The sequence below is a fragment of the Sturnira hondurensis genome, unplaced genomic scaffold, assembly GCF_014824575.4.
Source record: "Sturnira hondurensis isolate 20B ecotype Veracruz unplaced genomic scaffold, ASM1482457v3 Scaffold0010128, whole genome shotgun sequence".
Lineage (NCBI taxonomy): Eukaryota > Metazoa > Chordata > Mammalia > Chiroptera > Phyllostomidae > Sturnira > Sturnira hondurensis.
Window position 1 is genome coordinate 32,169,837 of NW_028082759.1, and position 19,808 is coordinate 32,189,644.

The 19,808-nt window shown below is 40.7% G+C and overlaps 1 protein-coding gene and 1 pseudogene across 2 annotated transcripts in view; both read right to left on the bottom strand.

Moving 5' to 3' along the window:
* LOC118995297 (proliferating cell nuclear antigen-like) overlaps window positions 1–1,339 on the bottom strand; it is a 29,027-nt pseudogene extending 27,688 nt beyond the window's left edge.
* The window catches only part of CYP7B1 (cytochrome P450 family 7 subfamily B member 1), a 182,982-nt gene that overhangs the window by 155,656 nt on the left and 7,518 nt on the right, over window positions 1–19,808 (bottom strand). Inside the window, exon 1 of one of the 2 annotated variants that reach the window (XM_037058631.1) lies at window positions 11,329–12,211. The exons of the other annotated variant lie outside the window; for it this stretch is intronic. Coding sequence (XP_036914526.1) covers window positions 11,329–11,441 — 113 coding nt within the window. The 5' untranslated portion in view covers window positions 11,442–12,211. Of the gene's footprint in view, window positions 1–11,328; window positions 12,212–19,808 lie in introns of those variants that run through there. 2 annotated transcript variants of the gene reach the window in all.

Consider the following 19,808-nt stretch of genomic DNA (forward strand, 5'->3'; position numbering starts at 1 on the left):
TACAATGGTTGGCTGACCTTCTCTTCTGCCCTCTTGCAGTTTTAATTTGTGACTACACTGGGTCTACTCGAATGGCTCAGGATCACCCCACATTTTTTTTAAAGATTTTATTTATTTATTTATCTTCAGAGGAGAAGGAGAGAGGGAGAGAAATATCAATGTATGGTTGCCTTTCGTGTGCCCCCTGCTGGGAGTTGGCCTGCAGGGAACTGGCCTACAACCCAGGCATGTGTCCTGGCTGGGAATCAAACTGCAATCCTCTGGTTCACAGGCCCGTGCTCAATCCACTGAGCTACACCAGCCAGGGTAGGATCATCCCACATTTTAAGGTTAGCTGATTAGCAAACTCCACACCTTCCGCAACCATAATCTTCTTTGCCAAGAACCCTAAGATAGTCATAGGTTCTGGACACTAAGGTGTGAAGAGCCTGAGGGTTAAGGAGGCTTTGTTCTGTCTACCACAGCTATAATGGACCTGGATTCAAAAACCCATTCTACTCCCCAGAGCTCTGCCATCTGAGGCAAATTAGGTAATCTCTTATTGTGTTACTCCCTTCTGAAAAATAGCTTAATAATAGCTATCTCATGAACAATAATGAAGATTACATGAGAGAATACATGCAAAACATCTAAGCACTGAGCTGGTATAAAGCACAGCCTCAACATTATTCATTGAGATAAGGACAAAATTTCTGAAATGTCCTAAATTACTTACAGCAAGCCAGAGGGTGGATGGAAGAGTAAATGAGAGTTAATTAATTAACACCTGCAGGGCCAAACCAACAAAAGACTGCTCACACTCCTGAGTGTACATTGGAACTTTGAATTAACTTCCTGCTGGCTACTACAAAGACTATTAAAAGAAGAAAGCCAGGTGCCACCCACCCCAGAGGCCTCCACTTCTTGCTTTCCCATGAGCTTTCTAGACTGTTGCCCACAACCAATCCAAAAGAGCAAATACATCTTTTTTCTGGACTGAAAAGAGTCCCAGAACTGCCCTCCCTTCACGTTATTCTGCCTACCTTATCTGTAGCCAATGTAAATTCCTTTAAAACAACTTCTATCTTCCCCTAGACTTGATGTGTGATAGAGCACCTTCATCTTCAGGATGGTGGACTTACTACCTTCTCCACCTAAGCACGCTCTTGGTGGTTTAGACTTCATGCCCCTGAACCTGGTCCTTTATGGCCCAATTAACATCTTCTTTTTAAAAGTCTTTCAACTGTGGCAGGTTTTTTGTTTTGTTTTTTTGCTTTGTCTTATAATTTCAATCTTCTCTTACCATCTTTTCAAAAGTCAACATCATTGGGGAGGAGTTGGATTTTGGATCCAGGTCCATTTTGGCTTCTAGCCATGTTCACTGCCTTACGCTATACTGCCTCTACAAGAAAGTTTCACCATTGTTAGGAGACACTGAGCCATGTGTGAATTTACATACAAAAATATCCCTCTATTGCTAAGGTAAGCACTCCAATATTTTATTCTGATTAAGGTAACAGATTTAGGCTGATCCAGCACAAATTCTGAATTGATTTCTCTTATGCAAACAGGTGATTTTTTTTAAAGAGATAGCCAGGATTTATCAGACAAATTTGATTACAGCATTGACCAATTCTCAATGTTGATGATATTAGCAGTTCTGACCATCTCACAAAGGACTAAACGATCATTTTGGATGACACACAAAATGAACAGCAAAGTGTTTGTTTGTTAGAGCTCCCATGTTGCTAGAACTACACAACAGGAATGTTCTGGATTTTCAGAAACTCTTTTTCAAGTTACAAAATAAAACATTGAACCAAGCCTGAAATGTCTCAAGTGGTAACAAGACCAATTCAAACCCTGTAGCTCAATAAGGGAAGGCATAACACCACATAGTAACTGCCTAGTCATTTAATCAAGAGCCACAGACATACATGGAGATCTCCCTACCTCCTATGTAAAAACACTAAATTCACCTCTTCAATTCAGCATGCTCTCGAGTAGAAAAAGACTTGGCTTTTAGCTACCCACATCCTTTTCCTAATTGTGATACGAGAAGAGGGGAACAAAAGAAAAACATCCACTAATGATGGCAACCTACTTCTCATTCTCCAGGCAAGGGTAATAATTCCAAGAACCCACAACACTGGGTGGGGGGGGGGAGGTCTTGTCTGAGAGTAATGAAGTAATTACAAAGAGAAAGTAATGTGATACAGTGATGTCAACAAATCAACATTTCAAAATAGCTCTTTATCAACATAACATTGACATCTTACAACTCAAAAAAATCATTGAATTTTGACTTTGCCCAAAATTTATCTTAGCATTTACATCTTATTTCTTACTTATTAAAGCATTTTGGTTGTGTGGTAATACATGTATTGGGGGAACAAGATGAAAGATGGAAGGAAACCCACCCCACTTTTTTCCCCCAACAGGCGACTAGGAGAGAAGAGTCTCTGGGAAGTGCCAAGGAAACCTGATGGTGTCAGCCACCTGTCTTCTAAGTGACTTCACCCTTTATAAAATGTGTTTGTGTTTGTGTTTCTCATGCACTCTACTTGTGAAATAGCTGTTGTTTCCATTTTTCAGTTAAGGAAGATGACTCAGGTTAGTCTAACTGGTCAGTGGTCACAGAGTTCATGGACTCTTTGAATTTCCTGCTGAGTAAGGAGATTCTCTCTGAGGTAGCCTGGGAAATGTCATTTGGTGAGACATTCTCTCCTGGGCTCATTCTTAAAGTCTTTTTCTAGTTGAAGAATTGGTTCATTCAGCACAGGTTCAGATGTGTTCTTGAAATCTAGTGTTTTCCACTAGAGCCTTCAGAAGGGTATCAGCCCTGCTGATGCATTGATAAAAGCCTAGAAGACTCTGACTCCAGAACTGTGAAATAATAAGTCTGTGTTGTTTTAACCCCTAAACTCGTGCTAATTTGTTGCAGCAGCAATAGGAAACTCACAGAGATTCTGGTACCTGGAAGTGCCAACACCTTAAAATATAGAAGTGGCTTTGGAATTGGGCAATGGGCAGGGGCTGGGAGAACTTGGAGGAAGATGATGGAAAAACCCTAGATTGCCTTTAACAGCTGGTGAGTAGAAATAGGGATGTTAACTCCCCTAGTGAGCACTAAGAAGGAAATGAGTGCGGTAGAGAGCAAATGTATTATCTTAAAGATATACTTACACTGTCGGAAACAGGCTGTGAGTAGAAATATTAACATGAAAGGCACTGCCGGGGAAGGCTCAGGTGAAATGGGGAGCATGTTATTGGAAACGAGAGAAAACAAATCCCTGTCATATAATTACCAAAGCTTAGCTGTGTTGTGCCCTGAAGTTATGGGGAAAGCAGCATTGATAACAATGAACTCGGATATTTAGCTGAGGTGATTTCTAAACAAAGTGTTGAAGACACTGCATAGTTTTTCTTGCTGCTCTTAGTAAAATGTGAGAGGAAAGATATCAATGAAGGGAAGAACTGTTAAGCACAAAAGAACCAGGAACTGATGAGTTGGGGGACTCTCTGCCTACCCAGACTGCAAAAGACACTGACCAAAACTAGAAGATTCACTGTCAGAAAAGAGTGCTCTGTAGAGAAGGCCGAAAATGTGGCTGGACAGTTTTCACAGTGCTGCAGAAGAATCAAAATGTTGGAGTATTTAGTCATAGATCCCATCCCTATAGACAGAGTATTAGTCAGTCGTTGAAAAGATTAAGCATGCGACTCATCATAGCCATCACAGAAAAAGCCAGAACTATAAATGGGATTATCCAGGAAGAGAGGAATATGGTAGAGAACATAATCTGTGGAGGAGCCTCTTGTCTCATAGAGTAAAACCCTGTGACATACTTGGGAGACCCATGAAGTTCCTGGGAATTTTTGTCCCAGGATAGATCATACTCAGATTCTCAGACCTTATTTGGATGATTTATATGATGAGATTTGGAACTTTTGAGATGGTAAGATTTAGATGGTATTTTTGGACTCTGAGTTAAGGCTGTAATGGGTTGAATCTTGTGGATGTTGGAATGGGGTGACTATATTTTGCATGTAGGGTGGACATAATAAATCTTTGATAGTTGGTGGGAGTACCATGGTGGGAAGAATAATGCCCCCCAAAGATGTCTATGTCTTAATCCCCCAAACCTGTGAATATGTTACTTTATATGGCAAAAGGAATTTTGCAGATGTGACTAAATTAAGGACCTAGAGATGGGAAGATTATCCTAGATTAATATGGATTGGTTCAATGTAATCACATGAGCCCTCACAAGAAACAGGTAGGAATGTCAGCACATAAAAAAAGAGCTTTGAATTCTGGGGGCCTCTGGAAGCTGGAAAAGGCAAGGAAATGGATTCTCCCCTAGATCCACCAAGAGAAATGCAGCCCTATCAAGAAAGCCCTCATTATATGAAATGCTAAAGGGACTTATCTAAGAAAAAGAAGATTAAAAATATGAACAATAAAAAGACAGCAAACTCACAGTTATTGACAACCACACCTAAAACAAAAGCAAACTAAGCAAACAGAACCACAGAAATGGAGATCACATGGAGGATTAGCAACAGGGGAGTGGGAGGAGGAGAGAGGGGGAAAAGGTACAAAGAATAAGTAGCATAGACGGTAGGTAGAAAATAGACAGGGGGAGGGCAAGAATAGTATGGGAAATGTAGAAGCTAAAGAACTTATGACACATGGACATGAACTAAAGTGGGGGAATGTGGATGGGAGGGGGTGTGCAGGGTGGAGGGGAATGAAGGGGGGAATGGGACAACTGTAATGGCATAATCAATGAAATATATTTTTTAAAAATCAGCCAGAAATCTATCTGCACACTAAAACAAAATCCAACACTCTTCAGGGGAGGATAACAAAATACAGAATCTAGAAAGATAGTGCTTATAACAAACAGACTAGCCACATTAAATATGGATGAGTATGTGCAACAACTGGAACTCACAGACAGTCCCGTGGAAGTGTAAAAAATTGTGCAATTACTATGGAAGAGGGTCAACTTTCCAAAATGGTTGTGGGTATAAAAGTCTTTACCATACTACCCATCAAACTTGTCCTAGGACCTTAAGGTTTTAACTTCCAAAAAACTAAATATATATGCACAAAAATCTTGTGAAAGAACATTTATAGAAGCTTTATTCATTATAGCACCAAACTGGAAACAACTAAATACCCATTAACAAAACAAAAGATCACCAAATTGTAGTATACATACACATACATAGTAAATGTAGTACAAATTATATATCGCATATACATTATATATTTGGGGTTGGCCAAAAATTTGTTTAGCTTTTTTCCCCATAAATTAAAAGACACACTTTTCTTTTCTCCAATAACTTTTCTCCAACTGACTTGGATATTTTGAGTGTGTTGGCTATCTTCCACTGTTGGCTTCTAGTGGCCAGAAGCCACGAGTGCTGCTAAACATCTTCCAATGTGCAAGACAGCCCCATGGCAAAGAATTCTTTGGTCAAAATGTCAATAGTGACATTTTGAACAACAAATGAACAAAAGAGAAACAGACTCAAAGCTACAGAGAACAGATGGATGGTTGCCAGCTGAGAGGGGTGATGGAGGGGACTAGGCAAAAAGGGTGAAAGGATTAAAAACTACAAATTCATACTTACAAGATGGTCATGGGGATATAAAATATAGCATAGGGAATATAGGCATTAATGTTAATTTATTTTTTATTGTATTTTTCCATCACTATTTATTTCTCTTTATTCCCACCCCCCTCTGAGGTTGTAACTCTTCATGTTGTCCTAAGGTTTCTTAAACTCTCTTCATTTTTCAAAATTGTTTCTTTTTGCTTCTTGGCTTGGGTGTTTTTTTCCACCTTGTCTTTCAAATCACTAATGTGATCCTCTGCTTCATCCAACTTACTGTTTATTCCTTCCAGAGTGTCATTTATTTCAGATATTGCATTCTTTATTTCAGACTGGTCCTTTTTATGGTTTCTATGTGTTTTTTCATGCTGTTGAGTATCCCTATCATAATCATTACTCTAAACTCTATATATGATAAATTGCTTGCCTCTATTTCATTTTGTTCTTCTTTGGGAGGATTCTCTTGTTTTTTCATTTGGGGCCTGTTTCTTTGTCTTCCCATTTTGGCTGCCTTTTTGTGTTTGTGTCTTTGTATTAGGTAGATCTGCAAAGACTCTGGATCAGACCTATGAAGGATGCTGCCTGTGACTGGCCCTGGGCAACCTGTTTGAGCTTTCAGTGATCCACACCTTGTGGCTCCCTGTGCTGGGCCTGGGTGTGTGCTGAAAGAACCAAGCTGTGCACCAAAGCAGGCTTTTATCCAGCACTGGGCCTGGGGTAGGGTCAACTCAATTCCCAGAGCTCCCAGAGATCCACTTTTGCCTGCAGGCTTTCTTTTAGGCTTAATCAGTGTCTCCAGCTGTAGTCCTCACTGCCCAGCTTAAGCACCCCTATGTTCATTTCAACATAATTTAGAATTGCCAAGATATGGAAGTGCTCATCAGTAGATGAGTGGAGAAGACAGCTATGGGACATCTACGCAATAGAATACTACATGGCCATAAAAAAGATTTTACCCTTTGCGACAGCATGGACGAACCCGTAGAACATTACGCTAAGTGAAATAAGCCAGTCAGAGAAAAGCAAATACCATATAATTTACTCATATGTGGAATTTAATGAACAAACTGAACTAGCAAGAGAAGTAGAGACAGACTCATAGATAGAGAGCAGGCTGACAGCTCTGGGGGGCATGGGGCTTAGGGAGTAGAAGGAATGAGCAAAAAGGAAAAAGGACTCATGAACATGGGCAGCAGTCAATAATACTGTAATGACTACGTGTGGTGCCAAGTGGGTACTGGAAATATTGGGGAAACACTTTGTAAAGTATATGGTGGTTTAACTGTGCTATACACATGAAACTAATACAAAATAATAATGAATTGAAAAATAAAATTTAAACAGTGAAAATAAATAAATAAAATAGATTAAAAAATAATGTTCAATCAGAACAGCTTCCACTTTCTGACAGTATTTCACCAATAGAGCAAAACCTTGTTTTCTTAAACCCTCTCCAAAGTCCTAAACCACATGCCCAAAATAGTCCTTTTTAACAGTCTTCTATGGAGAATGAATAGTGTGTGTTCTTTTTCACTGCAATAAACAATAAACAATAAATCATCTTGTTCAACTATAGATGTGTTCCTAGTGGTCTCTGGCTGGAAGTCATTAATACTGTGAATATGAACATGTTATTTTATAATTTTTATTACTTAATATAGCTTGAATATGGCTTTCCATATCTTCATATATTCTACATTTTATGTTTTATGGCTACGTGATTTTCTATTATTGAACATGCTAGAATATCTTTAAATAAACCATTATTTCTTGATAATCTAGTTTTTTCCAAATGTTTCACTATATTCAGCAATCCTAATGAACTGTATCAAGGTTAAATTTTTAAGGAACTTCATGATTATTTCACCAAGAGAAATTCTTTTAAATAAAATTACTGGAATTATGGGCTCAAAAGATATAAAACATAATACTGAATTGCATTCTAGTCTGAGTATAAAATCTTAGAAGCTATGTAGGACAGCATTTCAATCCACTTCAAACAGACTCATTCCCACTGGTTCTTTGCATAGCTCTTACCAATTTTGCATCTTGTCAACTCTGATACTCATTTCTTTGTCCTCATCAAACTAGACTTCTTAGTAGCATTTGACACAAATAACTCCCCCCAACTTCTTGACCTTTGCCCCTAGCTTCCAGGACACCATCTTCATGGGTTTCTTTCCCCTTCATTGGCTCTTCCTTCTCAGTCTACTGGCTCTTCTTTCCCTGACAGCCTCTTCAGCAGGGAGAGTGGCCTGGGCCCTCTACTTCTCCATCAAACTCTCTCACCAGGTGATCAAATCAGTACTCATGACTTTACATGCCACTTTCATACTTGTGACTTTCATGATTCTATATCCTGCCCGGACACCTCCCCTGAGCACCAGAAATACATACCTCACTACCTATCAAATTTTGAACTCCTCATATCCTGGAAATCCTATCTCAGGAAACAATATCCCACTATGCACAGATGATCAGACAAGAAGCATAAAACATGGAAAAATACCTTCTAAACTTCATTGTTGACGTTTCTCTCATTTATATGGCACATCAATTCCTTTAGTGTGTCCTACTGTCTTTACCACCAAAAATACATCCTGATTCTAACTATTTCCCATCAGCGCCACAGTTACAACTCTAGGTCAAGCCACTGTACCCTCTCCTGAAGGGCATTGTAACAGCTTCTGTGGCTGACAGTCTCACCAGATCACATCTAAAAGGGAAACCAATTTCACAGAAGGAAATCAAAATGCTATATTCAAAGAGAAGTGGGCAGGTAGGTAGCCAAGGGTAACAAATGACCTCTGAGCTGATTTCTACCTATTTTGAAAATTTTTTACCAGTTTTTTAGGTAACATTTAAATGTTTGCTTTAGAACATCCAGCATTCCTATATTATGCTATATTATAAACTTTTCAGACATAATTGTTCAAAGGATAGATACTGAATGAAAATAAAAATGTAATATATATGTGTAAAATACTTCTAAAATAAACTAGATGGAAAATAATAGTGAATGTTTTTATCATGTTGGAGAATGGACAGGCTTTCTAAGCAAGAGGTATATCCAGACACTCCTAAATACTATTAAAAATAGTAAAAATAATTATAGCAGGTATGAATGTTTAATGATGTTTATTATATAACAGCTATTAATAATCAGAAGTAGTTAATGATCATTTATTAATCATACGAAAACAGAGATAATTATCTCCTTTAAGAATTCCAAAGTTCCTCAAAGGTAAATAAATAAAAATTGAGATAAAATAAAGTTTTATTTTTATTAATATCAAATTGGTGAAATTAAAATGACTTATACCAGTATGACAGGAAAAGGAGAAAATAGAGCTTACATAAATCATTAGTAGTAACATAAATTGGGACTTAGAGTACTTTGGTGACACCTATTAAAGTATAAAACACACATATGTTTGACGACAACTCCAAAATCCTACATAAATACTTCCCCCAAAACACAAAGATACCTGTGTGTCAGTATGGTATATCTCTAGAAAGTAATTACAAATAATGATTTTAATAACATGACATAGAAAAATGTCTAAAATATATTTTCTTCCATTGATCTAGACTTTTATTTTTATGCCAGTACCAGATGGTTTTGATTGGCTTATATTATGGCCTTGTAGTATAGTTTGATATCAGGTAAAGTTATTCCTCCAACTTCATTCTTATTTCTCAAGACTGCTATGGCTACTTGGGGTTCTTTTGTGGTTCCACATCAATTTTTGGAATATTTGTTCTACTTCTGGGAAATATGCCATTGGTATCTTGATAGGAATTGTAAAAAATCTATAGATTGCTTTGGGAAGTACGGGCATTTTACTGGTGTTAATTCTTCCTGAATATTATGCATGCTTCTACTTATTTGTATCTTCTTCAATTTCTTTTTAAACATTTTATTTACTTATTCATTTATTTATTGAGAGAGAGATTGATTTATTGTTCTACTTGTATATGTAGTCATTGATAGATTCTTTTTAAAAAAGATTTTACTTATTTTTTGGGGGAGAGAGATAGGGAAGGAGAGAGGGACAGAAACTTTGATGTGTGGTTGCCTCTCGTGCACCTCCAGCTGGGGACCTGGCCTTGCAACCCAGGCATATGCCCCAACCAGGAATCATACTGACAACCCTTTGGTTCACAGGCTGGCGCTCAATCCACTGAGCTACACCAGCCAGAGCCATTGGTTGATTCTTGTATGTGTCCTGACTGGGGGATCAAACCTGCAACCCTGGCATATCAGGATGACACTCTAACCAACTGAAACTACCCTGCCAGGGTTCTTCTTCAGTTTCTGCCATTAATATCTCATAATTTTCCAAGTACAAGTCTTTTACATCTAGATTAATGAAACAGAATATAGCCCAGAAATAACCCACACCTTTATAGTCAATTAATATTTGACAAAGGAGGCAAAAACATATAATGGTGTACAGATTTTCTAGTCAATAAATGGTGTTGGTAAAATTGGATATATGCAACAAAAATTAAACTAGATCACCTTCTTACACCACACACAAGAATAACCTCAAAATGGATTCAAGATTTAAATGTTAGACTCAAAACCATAAAAATCCTAGAAGAAAATATAGGGAGTAAAATCTCAGGCATTTCACAGCAATATTTTTTCTGATATACCTCCTCAGGCAAGGGGAACAAAAGGAAAAAAAGGTGGGACTACATCAAACTAAAAGCCCAAATGCCCACCAGTAGAAGAATGAATATGCATAACTCATAGGCACAGATGGGAGCTGGGTGGGGGAAGGCAAAGGCAGGGAAAATGGGGACATCGGTAATAGTGTCAATAAATTTTCAAAAATCTGTGGTGTATTTACAAAGTGGAATACTACTTGGCTGTAAAAAAGAAGGAAATCTTACCTTTTGTGACAGCACTAATTGAACTGGACAGCATTACGCTAAGTGAAGTAAGACAGCCAGAGAAAGACAAACACCATATGATTTTACTTATATGTGGAATTTAATGAAAAAAATAAACTAACAAACAAAATAGTAGAAACAGACTAATAGAACAACAGCTGTCAGAGTAGAGGGTGTTGGGTGCTGGGTGAAAAAGGTGAAGAGATTAAGCAAAACAGACAAAAACCCCTCTGACAGACAATATAATGGTGATTACCAGAGGGAAAGGGGAATGGAGGGAAATGGGAAAAGTAGAGGTACTTTTATTTCGTTTGTTCCAGATGAGGTACAGTGAGACAAACTGAAATAGAGAGGTACCCAGAGTTACCGTTCGTACCACACAACTCCCCGAAACACTCAGTATTAACCAAATGAAATAAATGAAAAACAAAATTCCCTTCCCGAAATGTTCAATGAATTCTAGGCGATAAAGTTATCAACTCGCTGTAAGAAAGCACCAAAATGTGTTTGGAAGCCCTGCGTCACGCATAATGTATAACACAAACCTAAGGCTTATGACAACCTGTACTGAAACAGCAAATCTAACTATGTCCCAACGTTTTCCTGTGTATGCGTAGGTATGGGAGAGAGACACAAAAAGCCTTTATCATTACACAGGATCTCAAAAGACGCTGGCGCTCCCGCAAGTTTAGACTACCTGCTCCCAAAATCCTGGACGGGTCTCTAGGTCATCTGGCTTACGCGCGGTCCAGGGGGCCCAGAGCGCATGCGTGCCCCGTGCCGCGAGGCCGCGCGGGGAGGTCTCACGGGACGCCTTACCTGATGCGCCGGGAGCGTAGCCACAGGACCAGGAGGAGCAGGGCCGCGGCGAGGGCCAGGCCCGAGGGGCTGAGCAGCTTCTGCAGCAACCTCTCCAGTGGGAAGCGGCCCATGCTCTCAGACACCTCTTCCGTTGTCCGGTTCGCGCGCGACCGCGGTGAGCTGTCCGGGTCTCTCTCCGCGTGGTGCGGGCGGCGACTCTGCAGACTGGCGCAGTTTCTTCTCCGCGCTCACTCCGGCTGGAGAGGCTGGCCTGTGCTGGGCACCGTCAGGATGTCACCGCGGGACCCCTGGAGGCCGGGTTTCAAAGTTCTCGGACTGCCCTCCCACGGCACAACTCCCACCCACGCGCACCGCCCCGTACGGCGACGCCTCCCTCCAGGCTGCTCCTTAAAAACGGGGCGGGAAGAAGGGCCGTAGAAAGGGAAAGCGTTGGGATTTCCCGAGAGTGAGCCTCCAAAGGCCTGGAGGAGGGGGGTTTCTGTACTGAGCTGGCAGTGAGTGTGGCTTGGGTTCCCCATCCCTTAGCCCGCGCCCCTCAGGGACCTTGCTTGCGGGTTAGGATAGTTGAACTTTTCCCGCCGCTCTCTGGCACCCGGGATCTCTTAGGCAAGACCCGAGAGTCCGGCAGAGGGGTGGCGGATACCTGCGGGGTGCACTGCCGCGAGCTGCCTAGTCACCCCGCACATCCTATTTGCTTTTGTTGAGAGCCTGTGGTGTGTAGGGCCAGTGCCAGAGCCCAGAATACCCAGGCCCGGAGTACAGATGCGCTGAGGACCCCTCAAGCGCCCCAAAGTGGCATACAGCCCAGCAACAGAGAATCGAGGGAGGGAAGACTGCAGAACAACTGTAAGGGCCCAAATACAAGTGGCAGAAGCCCCACAAGTTGTACTTAGAAAGAAGGGAGAAAATTTTAAAATACCTTTTCCTGAGTAGTCACCATGCACATGCCACTTCACATGTTTATTTACTCTCCACACCAAACTTATGATATAACTTTCAGCAGCGTTTTAGAGAACATATGAGACTCAGGTTTAGTAACTTACCCCGGTTTGTTGATAAATAAAAAATAGTAACAACCATTCTAACCAAGGCTATTCCAGGACAACTGTGTTTTTTCTTTGCAATGTTTTATTTCAGGGGTTTTCTCTGAACCTTTATCACTTCAGAAATGCCCTCCATACCTCTGACCTTTGACCTTTCCAGCCCATCCTGCCCCTCTTGCCACATCTCTACAACATAGACCTATTCTTTTACATTGTTCAAAATTCTTTTTAAAAAAATTATTTTAATTGTTCTTCAAGTACAGTTTTCTTTTATTCCCATCCCAGCCCAGGCCACTGGTACTCCCCACCTCCCTCCCATTTCCACCCCCCTTAGTTTTTGTCCCTGTGTCCTTTATACTAGTTCCTCTAAATTCCTCCCCTCTTTACCCTGAAATTCCCTCAACTCTCCCCTCTGGTCACTGTCAGCCTATTCTCTATTTCACTGTATTTGGTTACATTTTGCTTGCTTCTTTGTTTTGTTGATTAGGTTCCTGTTAAAGGTGAGATCATATGATATTTGTCTTTCATCACCTGGCTTATTTCACTCAGCATAATGCTTTCCAGTTCCATCCATGCTATTGCAAAGGGTAGGAGCTCCTCCTTTCTTTCTGCTGCATAGAATTCCATTGTGTAAATGTACCATAGCTTTTTGATCCATTCATTTACTGATGGGCATCTAGGTTGCTTCTAGCACTTGGCTATTGTAAATTGTACTGCTATAAACGTTGGGATGCATAGGTTCTTTTGGATTGGTGTTTCAGGGTTTTTAGGATATAATCCTAGCAGTGGAATTGCTGGATCAAAAGGCAAGTTCATTTTTAGTTTTCTTAGAAAATTCCACACTGTTGTTCATAGTGGTTGTACCAGTCGTAATCATACCAACAGTGAACTAGGATCCCCTTTTCCCCACAGCCTCTCCAACACTTCTTGTTTCTTGCTTTGTTTATGATGGCAATTCTGACCAGTGTAAAATGATATCTCATTGTGGTTTTAATTTGCATCTCTCTGATGGCTAGCAATATCGAGCATCTTTTCATGTGTCTCTAAGATCCTCTGTATGTCCTCCTTGGGGAAGTGTCTGTTCAAGTCCTTTGCCCATTTTTTAATTGGGTTGCTTGTCTTCTTAGAGTCGTGTAAGTTCTTTGTATATTTTTGGAGATTAAACCCTTGTCTGAAGTATCATTGGCAAATATGTTTTCCCATACAATTGGTTCTTTTTTTAATTTTAATACTGTTTTCTTTAGCCATGCAGAAGGTTTTTATTTTGATGGATCCCATTTGTTTATTTTTTCCTTTATGTCCCTTGCTCTAGGGGACATACCAGTAAAAATGTTGCTGCATGAAATATCTGAGATTTTTTGTCTATGTCCTTCTCTAGAACTTTAATGGTATCATGACTTATATTTAAATCTTTTAGCCACCTTGGATTTATTTTTGTGTATAGTATGAGTTGGTGCTCGAGTTTCATTTTTTTGCACGTAGCTGTCCAGTTCTCCCAACACCATTTGTTGAAGAGGCTATTTTAACTCCATTTTATGTTGATGCCCCCTTTGTCAAATATTAATTGACTATAGAGACTTGGGTTTATTTCTGGGCTCTCTGTTCCACTGGTTTATGTGTCTTCTTATGCCAGTACCAAACTATTTTTATTACAGTGGCCTTGTAGTACAGTTTGGTATCAGGTATTGTTATCCCTCCTGCTTTGTTCTTCTCTCTCAAAATTGAAGCAGCTATTCGGGGTCATTTATGGTTCCATATAAATTTTTGAAGTGTTTGCTCTATGTCTGTGAAATATGCCATTGGTACTTTAATAGGTATTGCATTGAATCTGTAAATTGCTTTGGGTAGTATGGACATTTTGATAATGTTAATTCTTCCAGTCCATGAACACAGTATATGTTTCCGTTTGTTTGTGTCTTCCTTGATTTCTTTCTTCAGTATTGTGCAGTTTTCTGAATACAGGTCTTTTACCTCCCAGTTAGGTTTATTCCTAGGTACATTATTTTTCTTGTTGCTATATCAAATGCAATTTTTTCCTGATTTCTGTTTCTCATATTTTATTGTTGGTATACAAAAGTGCCTTTGATTTCTGAGTATTGACTTTGTATCCAACTGTTTTGCCAAGTTCACTTATTAGGTTGAGTAGTTTTTTGGTGGAATTTATAAGACTTTCTATGTACACTATCATGTCATCTGCAAACAGTGGCAATTTTACTTCCTCCTTTCCAATGTGGATGCCATTTATTTCTTTTTCTTGTCCGATTGCTAGGACTTCCAATATTATGTTGAATAGGAGTGGTGAAAGCGGGCATACTTTGTCTTGTTCCTGATCTTAGAGGAAAGCTCTTAAGTTTTTGCCCATTGAGTATGATGTTGGCTCTAGGTCTCTCATATACCACCTTTATTATGTTGAGGAATGCTCCCTCTGTTCCCACTTTGCTAAGAGTTTTTATCATAAATGGGTGCTGTATCTTACAAAATGCTTTTTCTGCATCTATTGATATGATCATGTGATTTTTGTTTTTGTTTTTGTTTATGTGATGTATTACATTTACTAATTTGTGAATATTAAACCATCCTTGCATTCCTGGGATGAATCCCACTTGGTCACGGTGTATGATTTTTTTAATGTATTGTTGGATGTAGTTTGCCAATATTTTGTTGAGGATTTTAGCGTCTATGTTCCTCAGTGATATTGGCTCAAAGTTTTCTTTGCTGTGTCTTTATTTGGTTTTGGAATTAGGATGATGCTGGCTTCATAAAATGAGTTTGGAGTCTTCCATCATTTTGGATTTTTTGGAATAGTCTGTGAAGGACAGGGGTTAGCTTTGTAGAATTCTCATGTGAAACCATCAGGTCCAGGGCTTTTGTGTGACAGGAGTTTTTTTATTACTGCTTCAATTTCATCTGCTGTTATTGGTCTGTTCAGGCTTTCTGCTTCTTCTTCAGTGAGTTTTGGAAGATTCTACTTTTCTAGAAATTTGTCCATTTCATCTAAGTTTTCAAATTTCTTGGCATACAGTTCTTCGCCGTAATTTCCTACAATGCTTTGTATTTCTGTGGTGTCAGTTGTAATCTCTCCTCTTTCATTTCTGATTGTGTTTATTTGGGTCCTCTCTCTTTTTTTCTTGATGAGCCTACTTAAAAGTTTGTAGATTTTATTTATCTTTTCAAAGAACCAGCTGCTGGATTTATTGATCCTTAGGATTGTGCTTTTAGTCTCTATGTTGTTTAATTCTGCTCTGATCTTGGTTATTTCCTTCCTTCTACTTGCTCTGGGCTGTCTTTGTTGTTGTTCCTCGAGTTCTTGCAGGCATCAGGTTATGTTGACCAGCTGACTGGTCACCCCAATGAGGGTCATCCCATCCACCACATCTTGTATTCTCTTGTGTGGGTGTGGAGAGTTTGTGTTAAAGCTGGTTCTTCTGTCCATATGATGTTTTGAGGGTTTTCTCTAGCTATTATTCAGTTGTTTGTTCTGGGTAATTTCTCTACATTTTAGTTGTATTTGCAGATTGGTCCTGGCTGGAGGTTAGTATGTCTTCCACTCATCCCTTCCCCTTCTCCCATTATTATCTGTTGGTGGTTCCTTTAGTTGTGGGTTTCCTCCTCCAGCAGGTGTGGTGGTGTTCACATCTTCCACCTACTCTTTTATGTGATCAATTGGAGGCAAAATGGATTAAGACAGTGGGAGTGTATTCTATAGTATGTAAAATACCAACCCATAGAGAAAAGATTGGAGATCCTTTGGATATGTATAGTAGTAACTGTGATATTTCACCCAACTAGCCACTTTTTAGAAAGGGTCAAAAAAAGATAAGACTCTTGTTAGGAGGGAAAGTTTTGTGAGTCGTATCTAGAAAGCAGTGAGCCTGTGGGAGGTCAGATTATGAGATATAATGAGAGTAAAGGATAGAAAATAGGTGTAGTGTGTGAGAGAATAGAGTTAACCACAACAGTAATAGAGTTCCAGAAACAGTGAAGTGAGCTAAGATCCTGGAGGGTGCTGTGTAAGTATTTACAATCCTTTGTGTGGAACAGTAATTATTTACAATAGTAAAGGAGCAACAATCATATGACAGAATCTATGTGATCTGAATAACAGGAGTGGGAAGTACATGACCTAGAGTAGTGTGCTATTGGAACACAAGTGAAATGGAAGAAGGAAAATCAAAAATACACTATGGAAGAGAGATCAAGGAAAACCAGTCAAACAATGCAATTTAACAAGCCAAGTGAAAAAGACTAAACAGAATGAAAAGAAATTTAAAAAATACTAATAGAATAAAAGATGTAAAAATAGTGAAAAAATAATAATAATACAAATATACAGTAACTTGCAAGTTCTGTGGAGTAGTAAAGTGAAATTTGTCTCCCTGTCTCAGTTGTTGGGATGACCCCCCTGTGGGTCTAACTCTGGTCCTTTCACAGCTCCAGGTTTTATTGTCTTACTTGGTGGAATTTATAAAAGAAATTAAGGAATTTAAAAAAGAAAAGTAAGGAAGAAGAAGAGGAAAAAAGCCTTCTGCTGGCTTTTAACCGGCCAAGCCAGTTCTGCTCATCTTCTTGGCTGCAGCAGTCTGAGCGGGGATTAGTTTTGCTTTTCTCCATTCCTGTGATTTTTCAGGCATGGGAACCAGGTCTGAGCCACCCCCTTTGCAGTTGCCCAGCCTCCAGCCCAGCTTCTTAGTTCTCTGCGGAGCCTCCAGTGCCATTCTGTGCTCAGCCTACACCTTCAGTCTGTCAGTTGCACTGCCCTTGAGGTGCACCAGTTAGGGGCAACTCACACACCACCTTCTCGCTCTTTGCTATTCTAGATACTAGGGACTCTCAGAGTCTCTTCAGAGCAGTTCAGCTCTCCCACTGAGTTGAGTCTTTCTGGGGATTGCTCACTCCCTTGAGCCCTGCTGCTTTTCTCTGCTGGGGCATCTCTACCTTCCTCTTAGCAAGCCAGTCGCCCCACAGGGCAGGGTCACCACTGTGGCTACTGTGGCAGACAAGAGTACACACCTCCTCTGCTGCTGTGCCAGGGGCAGTGGGTTGGCGCTCGGCGCCCCTGGGGCTCTGCGAGTGAGCACTTGACCTCTGCTGCTGGGGTGGGATGGGCAGCTGCTGGGCCATGGGGTCGAGTGCATACTGTCCCCTGGCTTCTGGTATGAGCATGCGGCCTCCGGTGCTGCTTCTGTGGCATTTGGAGCAGTGAGGTCAGGTGCATTCCACCCCAGGGGCTGTGGGTATGAGCACTCATCCTCTGCTGCTGTGGCTGCAGCAGCGACAGGTTGGGGGGTGGCTGGGTAAGTGGCGTGCCGCAGGTGTTGTAGGCACAGTTGGGTGCCCTCTGCCACTTCCAAGGATAGGGGTGCTGTCAAGGTCCTTGCAGCAGAGGTGGGCACATGGCTGAGGCGACAGAGGCTACTCAGGTGCAGTCGGGGTCGCCGGGGCAGTGGGGGTGGCTGCTGTGGAAGAATTCCCTAAATAGCCACCAAGTGCTTCTCTTTTTTTCTTTTTGAAAAATTCCTCCTGTTTAAGCCTGCCACTCCAAACAAGCGCCTGGCCTCACACAGCCCAACTCTCCAACCAGACCAGGGACTCGCCAGATCAGGGTCCATCTCCGCCTAACTCTTCCCAGCCAGCGTCCACAGTCTCAGCAGGTACACAGCGCCCCTGTGTGTTTGCCACTTTGTCCTTATTCCCCTCAGCAACTTCAGGCATCCAGGTCCCTGCTGGTGCTGCTCAAACCTTGTTTAGCCACCAAGGGAGCCGTTGACCTGCCTCTTTCCCCAAAATCCTGTGGCAGACCCAGGGGCGCCGGCCAGAAGCTGCAGCTGTCTTGGCCCCCGTGCTGGTCCCAGGGACCATATTGTCCTGAAGCACTCTCCTTACCATCTGATTTTTCAATGTCCTCTACAGTTTTGGCCTCTAACCTTCATATATGCTGGGATACCATTGGCTACTCACTCTGTTCCTCAGAAGATTGGCTAGATATTCCACCCATGTGCCCAGGAAGTGGACTCGCTCCCACCTATCTCACCCCCATCTTCCCCTTGATACCCACTCAATACTTTTTTAATGTTTCTCTTGTGTTTTTAATTTCTGTTTAAAGGAACCTCCATTCTGTAAACTGATCTGGTTGAAATAAAATCTTTGATTCCTCTTTTGTTTTTGTAACCCAATTACAGCATCATTATCTTCAGTCCAGTTCAATTTCTTTTACCTCATACACATGCCTTGATTCTCATCACTTCTCTGACAGAGATGACCAATTGACTCTCCATATCTACTTCCTTCTTCCTCCTCAGGAATAGTTCTCAATCTTTAGCCAAGCACGAGACTATCCAATGTGAACACTGCTTTCCTAGCCTCCCTTATAGTTAGAGGTGACCATGTGACTAAATTCTAACTAGGTCAAATATAAATTACTACCCCAGGAAAGCACATTGTACAAGAATGGACACACTCTTCGCCTCCTTGCTCTTTTCCTGCTGATTAGAGTGTGGATAATATTCCTGGAACGCAAGTGGCCCTCTAGCACATTTAAGTATGTCCCAAATACTGCATTTAATATTGTTTTTTGTTTACAGGAAAATCAAAATTACCTGGGGATTCTTTCATTTTATTTGGTAAATCTGGCAACTCGAGCTTAATTCCAACACAAGGATTAAGAAGGCATACAGATAAGGTAAGTATAAAATTGTAGCTGCCCAACTGTCCCCTTCAGAACCCAGCCACAAAGTGTTCCTTCAACATCACATACTAATGTTAGTGTCTTGTGTACCTTGGCCACACTAATTAAACCAGGGCCAACAGTCTGATCTAAAAGAGTCATGGGGTAGCCCTTAAACTTTGAGGTATACAAATATGGACTTGTGTTCCATATAGATAGCAACTGATCTCTCTTCAGACAACATTGACTTTGAGACACATGGATTTAGAGAAACGCAAGCAAAAGCAGAATTGAAAATGAAGGAGTAAAGGGAGAGGCTGGTACATTGGAGTCTACAATAAGAGCCATGAAATCCAGATGATGACCAGCTCAGGTGACCCTCATCTACCAGCTGGTGGGAGCTGTCAGCCTCTTCCTCCATTCTCTGATCAATGATTAGTGCCTGAATTCTGTCCCTGCTTTCCCCCCTTGAGGTCTTCTCTTGATTCTAAAGATCCTATTTGGAAGTTAACAAAATGCAGTAATGACTATTTCCCCTTGCATTTCAACATCTATGTCCTGATTCTCCTGGCCTGATTTTGAAAATACCGATAACACCGAATTGAGATCTTCAAGTCCACCTACGTAGTGAAGAACTTTTGTTACGTGTAAATAATGTCCTGGCCTACAATGCTATAAAAGTGAATGGGGTGGCCTTACCTTCAGAGGGCTGGGACTAAGGGGACTAAAAGCATTAACATTGGAAAGGAGAAAGAAAAGAGGCTAGTCAA